We start from the raw sequence: 11,000 nt of genomic DNA, 5'->3' as shown, positions 1-11,000 counted from the left end.
TTGGGAACATTCATCCCTGAATGACACTAAAAATCTTTTATAGGGAAAGGATAGAATCAATACTAGCAGTGCAACAATAACACACATAATCAACATAACATAATGACATTTACACATAGAAACTCAAAACATCACTTATAGGATATAAGATCTTAACAACACTATATGAGGAATTTCCTTCTCAGCACCGTCACGAGCTCAACATAACACAAAGAGTTACTTATGACAAAACTCATTTCCAAACAATTCAACATGCTCAATATCATTTTATCAAGGCAACAACATACCAAATACAAAAATAAGTGCAAATAAAGAAAAAGAGCATTTTTTCATGACAAACCATTTTATAAAAAAATTTACCATATTTATGCACACCTTTCCAAAACAAGTCAGATTCAAATTTAATCATTATATTAGTTATTAATAGGAAAAATAACATTAAGTAGTAAACAGATGAGGATAAAGGGACTTCATGTTGGCCTTGGACTACCATGTTGCTCCCTAAACTTGGTGATTCTTTTATAAAACCTTTACAAAATCCACATCACTGTTCCTCAACATCTTCAATTGTCGATCAAGGATTTTCACCGGAACGTCATCATAGGAGATATTATTATCCACCTCTTGACATTAAATAGGAATAATGGACTTGGGGACACTAATACAATTCTTGAGCATGATAACATGGAATACCGGATGAATCTTGCAAACCCTTTGCAAAATTTCATTGGAACCCACATAAAGAGGACTTTATTTCCCTTTCTTTACGAATCTCATCACCCCTTTCCTAGGTGATATTTTCAAATAAACCTTATCACCCTCATAAAATTCTAAGTCCCTTCTCCTATTGTCGACATATGACTTTTGCTAGTTATAGGCTATTTTCAATCGGTTCTGTATCATATGAATTTTCTTCAAAGTTTTATAGATCAAATCGGGACCAAACATTGAAGACTTCCAACTTCAAGCAACCTAATAAGAGATCTACATCTCCTACCATACAAATCTTCAAAAGGATCCATGGATATAGCCGAATGGTAACTATTGTTATAAAAGAACTCAACCAAAGGCAAGTGTTCATCCCAACTTCCCTTAAAATCAATTACACAAGCTCTAAGCATATCCTTAAGATTTTGAATAGTACTCTCTGCTTGACCATCCATTTGGTGATGAAAAGTGGTGCTTATATTCACTTGAGTACCCAACCTTGTTTGGAATGACCCCCAAAATTTATATGTAAATTGAGCACCCCTATCCGAAATGATGGATAAAGGGATCCCATGAATACTCACAATATCGTTAATATAGATCCTTACACACTCTTCCTCATATAACTAGACTTTATAGGGATAAAGTGAGTAGATTTCGTCAACCATCCACAACTACCCATATATAGTCATTTTGCCTTCGTGTCCGAGGAAAACTTACTACAAATTCCGTATTAATGTCTTCCCACTTCCAAGTGGGAACTTGTGTTTCTTTAAGTAGACACTCGAATTTTAGTGCTCAACTTTTACTTGTTGGCAATTCGGACGTTTTGCAACAAATTCCGCTATGTCCCTTTTCAAGTCATCCCACCAAAATACTTTTCTATGGTCATGATACATCTTTTTAGAACCCATATGAATCGAATAACGGGAACCATGAGCTTCCTCACTATAAGAAAGTGTATATACAATGACATTTTCTAAATGTCGTATTTTATGTTTAAATGAATTTGGTTTACGGACATTTATTTAAATTTGGAACAAAAATCGTAAATATTAGCGTCGAGAATTTTTCCGACATTTAGGTAATTGTCGCGAAGAATTTGTGACATTTATTTTATGACATTTGGGTAAATGTTGAAATGAATTTGCTTCATTTACTTTACAACATATATGTAAATATTTATAAGATTATTACGACATTTATTTTCTGACATTTATGTAAATGTTGCTAAGAAATATGAAATTTATTTTTTGACATTTAGGTGAATGTCAGTTTGAGATATATGATATTTATTTTCGATAGTTAGATAAATGTCAATATGAGATATATAACATTTTTTCGACATTTAGGTAAATATCAGTATGAGAAATATATGATATTTAATTGCAATAATTAGGTAAATGTTGGTATGAGATAAATGAGATTTATTTTTGAAATTTACATAAATGTCGGTATGAAACATATGATATTTATTTTTGACATTTAGTAAATATCGTTATGAGATATATGACACTTAATTATTTTTATATTTAAGAAATTTCACTTTAACTTTATGAAATTTACATTTAATGTTGGTAAAACAAATTTCATGATACTTGTGACATTTATAAAATGTCAAATTGAAATTTTGGACACTTTAGATAATATCAACAAATGCTATTATTGAATGTCATAAAATTGTTGACATTATTTTATATTTTGCTAAAAGTCATATTAATATTCTAATGTCGCTGCCAAATTTCTTAAACATTCTAGGTAAATTATTATAGTTTTTCTAAAGACACAAATACATACAAACAATTTGTGCATCCAAAACTATCTCATTCATGAAAAGCAAGAAATATTATATAAATCAAATATTTTCTTAAATTATAATCAAAGAAGAAATAGAAAAATAATATGTTTTATGTATAAGTAAATGATATCAAAACAAATTATCTTTTCTATCTCAAGTAATAATCTCAACATAAACCAATTAATTAACTCTTAATTAAAATGGAATTAGAATCTCTAGTAAATTTGCAATAAATCTTTGTGAAATCATCAACCCAAAAGTCGAGCATGTTGCAATCGACACTTGACCTCAATTTCCTTAAAAATTCTGCACAAGAAATGCACATAAGAAATTTTATAGCTATAGAATAATAGAAATTAGATCCCCAATAACTAATTAAAGTTTATAGCATAATAATTCAACTTTCATTAGAACCATTTACAACATGGTAGTAAGATGGTACATTTTACTTAAGCCGTAGAATCACCTTTGAAGCAATCATATTTTATCACCATAAAGAAAGGAAATGACATCATACATTAACAACTCTTCTAGAACATCTATTCAAAGTTGAATTTTTACGCAGAATTTTGGTCACTTGTCAGACATCAATAGTTGTAGTTGTAGATGATAGGAAAAGTACAGATCAAGCAAATATCCAACTGTACTAGTGAAGGAAAGTAGTTCATGTTTGAAATCACACAGTGCAGTGGACCCAAAACTGAACATACTATTGAAGCAAGAAGTACCATCCCAAGGCAACATACGAGCCACTACTTTTGTGCTCTTGGTAATCTTGCATCAGAAACTATCCTTACTTACATTCCATTAGAAGACTGAGATTAACTTAAAAACAATAACCTAGAAAATTAAACGAACTTCCAAATATATTGATCATGAGTTTAACCAGTCTCATATGATAGTTGTTTTGAGTTATTACCCATTTATCGAATCCTTTTAAAGTTCATGCAAAAAGCTAATTGTTTGTAGAATTTATTAAATGGGAACCTTCTAATAGGGGCCTTAAAATGAATGTTTCCAGGCATTTTGATCCCACAACTATGTGTGGAGGAGTTCGAGGAGTAATAAGGGATAAAAGAGGCAACAAGGTAAAAGGCTTCTCTCAAAAATCAATGTGAACGACGCTCTGTCTGATGAACTAAATTCCTTACTACTTGGCCTCCAAATGACATAACAAATACATGCTACGAAGCTACGCATTAATTCTATGGATCTGCCTAAGAGGTACTAAAAAAAGTAACTATGAACAAAAAATTTCCTCTGTTTGAATGAAAAGAAAGATATTGTAGTTTTTTCAAACATACCCACTTCTTTTTGTTTGTGCTAACTACGGTTGTTTTAGTTTTCTTGATCATGTTGGCCTGATAAACAAAATATAAAATTTAATTTTTTGATACTTCATAAAATACCAAGCGTAAAATTTTGATTTAATAGACAAGTGTGTGAATTTATCCACAAAGAAAATAAAGAAAGAAGACATATGATTGCTTGGAGTGTTTACCCAAAAAAGGAATCGCAGATCTATAACAATATTCATAAGACATAGAACTTCAATTTAAAACATCGTAGACTTTTATCTGTTTCATTTTTTTAATCTCAGCAAGTAGTATGGACTTCAATTTTCAACTTAGAAATTAGTTTGTATCAAGAAAGGTAAGAAGTACATCAAAAACCCCAAAGTTCAAAAATGAATAAAATGTACAAGAAGAGAGATGAATCAAACATCTTATTATTTTCAGAGATTTCTAATCTTCAAGCTTAAAATAGGTGTCTAAGGTGAAGCTTTGAAACATGTAATAACTTGCTTCTATATGTGGATTCGTATGAAAGCTTATTTCTTGCATTGTCTTTGAAAAATTTCCCTTCAAATCATGACCCCGAGAGATAAGAGATATTCTCTTTATGTCATTCTTAAATTGAACTCTGATCTCACATTTCTTAAAAAATAAAAATAATTGAATAGTAATGACACGTCATCCCTTCCAAAAAATTGATATCCTGATTATTCTTAATTGTAAGAAAAAATTAACTAACAAATTTATTTAGAGATGGACCCTATCTATTACTGGAACAACAACAATTGATAAAACCTATTAAACTTGAGGATATTGTGTCTACCTTGAAAGAGTTACAAGTAGATAAAGCACCTGGAATGCATGTTCTAACTGCTGAATTATTAAAAATCATTGGGACATGATTGGAGAAGAGGTAATTAAAGGGATTATGAAATTATTTACGACTACAAACTTTCTGAAGTGATGTCTAATGAAATTAAGAGCCAAATCTTATATAAATTGTAGATGGAGAAAGATGATCTACCTTTTAAATATTTGGGAGTACTATTATCATCCAGGAAGTTATCAGTTCACCAATGTCTACCCCTTGTTTATAGAATGATAGCTAGGGTGAAGTGTTGGACATCCAATTTCTATCATATAGTGGCAGACTTCAACTCATCAAGAGTATTATATTTGGGATGCAAACTTACTGGGAACAAATCTTTTTGATGCAACGACATGGTATAAAGATGATTTTGGCCCTACTTGAGAAAGGAAGAAGCCTAAAGCCAACATCAAGAACAACTATGTTACACTTAGACCTCAATATCCTTAAGTTGAGTTGAAACACTTGGTTCAGGTCAAGGGTATGATGCCAAGATACTAGTTCATTTTGTGAATGACATTACAGAAGAAGTTTTATACTGTAGACAGAGTCTTGAATTGGGGTATACTAGTGGATGTAAACTGCTTTCTATGCAATAACGGTCATATAGAAAAATTTTATCACCTATTTTATGCTTGTCCTTACTATTTATATGTCTCAAAAGCAATGTTGAACTATTTGGGATCTAACAGACAAGTAGGCAGCTAGGAATATGAAGTCAAATGGATGATTAGCAGGGTCAAGAATAGTAGACCAAGATCTAGAATATTGGAATACTATTTTGCAACAATTATATACAACATTTGTATTGAAAGAAATAATAAGAGATTTAATTCCAAGAAGTGAAGCACAAAACACAGTCTGAAGGAAATAGGTATTCAAGTTCATATTGAAGGACAAAGGCATAACAACTAGAAGCCTCATTTAGATCAATTAATAGGATATCCTACTTAGATGTTTTCCACATTATAGTTGGTAGCTTATTTTTTTGAGTAAATTTATTTGTATTTCAAGTGTTAGTCCGAGATAGATCTAACTCCAAAAAGAGTTAGTTATTTTTCATCGAGAATTTTGGATGAATGGAAAATGTTAGTAATTTCAAGCGTACTCCAGAAATATTGTTGAAGGAAGATGACCCAATGCAACTCAAATAATACTACATAAATTTGTATCAACACTAAAACCTTATAAATACACAGAAACAACATTAAAATATACTAGATTTAATGATTATCTTATTAGATTCGTAATTATAAAATTCTAAAACTTCAGCTCAAAATCCAACTATATCAAGATCAATCATTGTTTAGAAAAGCAAAAAAACCAAATTTCAGCGTTGCAAAACCCAGATAGCTTCAGCCAAATGATTTCTTTTTATCAGATATGAGTTATAATCTATCATAGTTTATTTGAATATAATTCTTTTGATTGTCCTTTTATCTCTTTTTAAGTAATTCTATTCGCAAAACAAACTCGTAGTCCCCAAAAAAGTAGATAACAGAAACTACTTAATGAAAAAAATATTCATTTTTGTAAGAACCCATTTTAAGATCTTACAAGAAAATCATAACATCAACTCATCCATCATGGAAAGATTTCTATCCAGGGACACAGTAAAAAGAATAATCAACATGGTAATCTTAATACTTTTCATAGTACTCAGAAAAAGTATCAAAGAAATTGGTCATTACAGAGAATAGGATAAAAAAATACAAGACAATGGGGGCACAAACAAACGTTGTGGAATTCAGTGTCATGGAACCCTTCACCTAAAGAAGGCAATCTACTTTCCAAGGTAGTACCAAAACATGAACATAACATCAATGTGGATCCACTAGCTAGTATTCCTATGGGGGCAACATAGTTCAAGAACTAGGAGATGTTGTTGGGGACCTCTTTATGGTACATGCATTAAAGTCTCCAACCTCCTAAGTACATTACTGATCCTACCTTCCTTTTATGGGCAGGGGCACTACTTACTTCTAGCTAACTCGGTTCTAAGCTAGGGTCCCTTTTGAAACGTCTTTCATTTATAATCATAACTTAGTTTACGCCATAGGGTCTACCTCTTATATTGTGATCCTCATAACACAATAGGAATGCCATGAGTTTTCTCCTTTCAATACAATTCACTCATGTGTGGTTAGCACATTTACATAATCAAAACGAAATTCACGAAATTCTTACATTAACATAATACAACTCCAGAAACATCTTAATACTTAACCTAGGATGGTCCAAAATTAATTATTGCTCCAATAAATTAGGGGTACTTTAGTACATACCCTAGGTACCTAAATAATTAAATTAAGGATTTATTTAATAAATATAAAGTCAAAATGTTTTCCAAAACCTTCATCAATACCAATTTCCAGATTTGACTAACTGTTATGTTCTTCTAAGTTTAATCAACTTAGGAGTGGCTTTTTGGTAATTGGTAATTAGTTTAATAAATTAAATTATGAAACATAAGTGTCTAATTCAATACCTGTTCTTAAACAGAAAAATCACGTTCACACTCGTAGAATAGGCGACGCAAAAACAGCAAGCAACGAACGAAAGAGAACATAAAAATTTATCAATTTCTCTAGGGCGATTTCAAGGTGTCTTTAAGGTTTGGTTCAATGTGGTTTTCGTAGATTAAGTTTTACATAAGATATGAGTTTCTCTCCTGAACTTATTTCTCCAAGAGATCTTTCTTTAGAATGATTAAAAGATCTTGAGAACTAAGGATGTTTCCCATCATTCTTGTCGAACACCTTTCCCTAGTATCCTTGGTACAATTTCAATGTTGAATAGTTTACAAATCATGTTACTGGTATTTGGTTATGGCTGATCTTAATGTGTATTATATTAAATAATGATTAAATGAATGTATTAATTGGACTCATTTGATTGTAAGTGTTATTATGTGAATTAAAAGAATGATACTATGTTAAAGATATGTCCGAAAATGGTATGTATGATGATGTTACGGTCTGTTGTGCACACTTGCTGTTAATATGAATTTATAAATATGATAAATTCACCAAATTATAATACAATGCTGTCCAAGATTTTTAAAAAAACGTTATGCCTAAAGTTATGTTATAAGGTTAAGAGAAAAGACATAAATATACCATCGCAGTTGTCACAGACTTGCATAAAGACACCTAAACTTTCAAAGTGTCCTATCACCCCACTAAACAACTATATATCATTGTAAATGAGTCATTTTTACCCATTTCCTCGCCTAGGTTTTTTACATGCACGTTAGGCGCGTCATGAACCAGTTTTCACTTTCATTGACCAGTTCAAAGGTGCCACATGTTATTTCCTTTCTTTATTATGAATTATTTAATCAATTTATGTCATCTTCCCCAATTTAAACCCAAAATAGGTTTGGTAGCCCTAATATTTTGATTTTCATAGAAAGTATATTGCTTCGGATTTCAAAGGTGTGACGCCTGAGTTGGTTGACACTCGTTATGCTATTTTAGTTTTGGTTATTCCGAGTGCAAATGATAATTGAAGAAATAATGAGATGGAGATCGTGGAAGTAGTTGCTGATCAGGTGGTTGTGGCCCTATCCCATGCAACGGTTCTTAAAGAGTAATGAGGGAGAAACTAGAAGCGAGAACGGTTTGCTGCAACAGGCTAAGGAGAATGTCGTGAAGGCAAGCCAGGCAAGGAATTCATTTAAGAAGGTAATGAACAATGGGATGAGACGACCAATGCACTCGATTTTGGGTTTGCTTTACATACTTCAAGATGAGAATACAAGCTCTAACCAGAAGATTATTATTAGTGACACAATGGTGAGAACGAGCACCGTTCTGTTAAATTTAATAAATGATGCAATGGATATACCTGACAAAGACGAAGGGAGATTCTCAGTAAAATTGATGCCGTTTCAGTTGCATTCACTTATCAGAGAGGCTTCTTGTCTTGTTAAGTGGGTGTGTGTTTTTAAGGGCGTTGGCTTTTCCATGGATGTTCTCAGTTCTTTAGCTAATCTGGTGATGGGTGATGAGAAGAGAACATATATGACTTTTCTTCAAAAGATAAGGGTTGGTCGGGTTAATTCTATCTTAGGGAGTGAGCAACACGCGCACGATGTAGATGAGGGAATGGGTAAAAATGACCAATTTACAATGATATTTAATTGTTCAGTTGGGTGATAGGACACTTTTAAAGTTTATTTGTCTTTATGAAAATATGGGACAACTTCAATGGTGTATTTATGTCTTTTCTCTAGGGTTAACTAAAATGGATCTCTGTGAAATCATAATTTGAGAGAATGTTTTCTTTATGTGAATAAAATGTCTAACAAAAACATAGTTCAAAATTTAAATGAGAATTTTCTTTAATGTTATCTCTAAATAAGTAAAAGATATTCTAATGTATAATGTATAAAAACTTAAGCATGTTGCATATGAAAATTGGCTTATGCCAACAAATATGGTTATTAAATCTATGCCCAATTGTTTATGACAATACTAATCATATGCTAATAAAATGGATAACAATACATTGTTTAAAAGTGATGTATGTAAATGACTATCATATTGTGTTATATAATTAAAAGATTGGCCAATGTTTTATACATATTAAATTTAAATATGAAGATACGTAGAATTTGCACATGCCAACTAAAATGGTAATGTATTTTAATATTTAAAGGCTGAGGCCAATACTAATCATATGCCTATCTTGTGTAGTTAGAGTATAAAATTATAATATAAGCACTTCTATACTAATTCAGTTAACCCATAATCAAGGGCATACCACTCATAGGGACAACTCCCAACATGCTCTAAAAGTATGACATATGAACTTAGAAACTCATTGAATGAAGTGCTCATCATCCATAAACAAAATATGAATCTAGTAAACTAAAGTAAGGAAGTAACATGAGTTATAACATAATTAAAGGGGCCAAAAGTATGTGACTAGAATGGGTTTTAAATGAAGTGAGACAAGTCTCACTTACCCCTAAGATACTATGTTAAAAGAATACTCACGTATGAAGGTGTTAGAAAGTGTGAGCCATCTTCATTAACAACAAAGGATAATATGTAAGGAAAATTCACATTTCATCAATGTAATATAAGGATGACCAGTCATCAATAGAGTAAGTAAATTTTAACCTAGAAGCAAGCTTCCATAATGCTTGAGTCAATAGTAGAAGATAAAGAAGAAATGAACATTCACGTAAACGGTGAGTAATTATAAAAAAACAAATGTACCAAATGTTAATGAATGTGGTGACAACATGATAAGAGGGTAATGTGAAACATGAGTTCAATCTTAAATGAGCCTAAGTAAATGTTACCAAAACGTACTCACCTATGAGAATGTAGAGATAATGGTGAGACCAGTCTCTATGTACACTCTAATGAAAGTATTGACACTGAGGTACAATTAATACTAATGATGAGATGAGAAATCATATATTGAGGTATGACGTCCTCATACTAGAATCAAGCTCTCATGATGTATGAGTTGAATGAAATGGAACTTTATACTCAGCACCGATAGGCTAGCTATGAACGGTGATGCCTTCTTTCGGGACGAGCGGAGGTTTACACAACTCTCATGAGATTAGACTGTCTGGCATGCAAGTTATGGGTCCCCTTATATATCCTAGACTTCAAACCTATACTGTCAATGTAGGGATCAGGCGGGGTTCAATTCCCATCTACATTAGCATGTTATGGGTTACTTTGGCCATTGATTCCACCTCCTTTCTGTGTGGGTTAGACACAGGATTTCATGATGCTCACATGATCTATGTCGGTTAAGGTTGTAGTTCCTAAATATATGAAACATAACGAAATGAATGATACCGAAGGTGTTTGTGCAAGACAATCAGGAGGTGAAATAAGATTAAAGTAATGACATTAGATAATTCTTGATCATTGCACTTCATGATCCTGATCAGAGTCTTAAAATTCATCTTAGTTATAGCTGGTGTTTAGATAAGCCTATGAATGAATGAAATGAATAATGTGAAGTACGAATGAACGCATGAAGCATACTTTGTGTTTGCTAAAAAAGGCCCTCGGGTTGAGGTCCCATATGGTAGGCTACATAAAAGTTTCCAAAGTCTCATGTATATAAAATGTATAATATATTAAACATTAAAGTAATGAAATCAACAACATGATCAATAGAGAATTTCTTATGAAAGGCAATGAATATATAGTGTAAAGAATGACTCACTATAAGATTGGGAAATTAATCCTTATTCATTATATTTACATCGATTCATTATGGGTATGGGACTAAAATGAATCATTGCACTTGTATGCATAACATCGTAGCAAAGGAATTATTGAACTACACAAAA

The 11,000-nt window shown here is 31.8% G+C and overlaps 1 protein-coding gene across 1 annotated transcript; it reads left to right on the top strand.

Moving 5' to 3' along the window:
* The first annotated feature begins 8,241 nt into the window (after nt 1-8,241).
* Nucleotides 8,242-8,829, top strand: LOC138340278 (protein EIN4-like). Its single transcript, XM_069291990.1, has one exon. The coding sequence runs from the start codon at nt 8,242-8,244 to the stop codon at nt 8,827-8,829; it is 588 nt and encodes a 195-aa protein (XP_069148091.1).
* The last annotated feature ends 2,171 nt before the right edge of the window (nt 8,830-11,000 follow it).

Source organism: Solanum lycopersicum, chromosome 12 (assembly GCF_036512215.1).
Source record: "Solanum lycopersicum chromosome 12, SLM_r2.1".
Classification (NCBI taxonomy): Eukaryota; Viridiplantae; Streptophyta; class Magnoliopsida; order Solanales; family Solanaceae; genus Solanum; species Solanum lycopersicum.
This window is presented reverse-complemented; position numbering and strand designations above follow the sequence as displayed.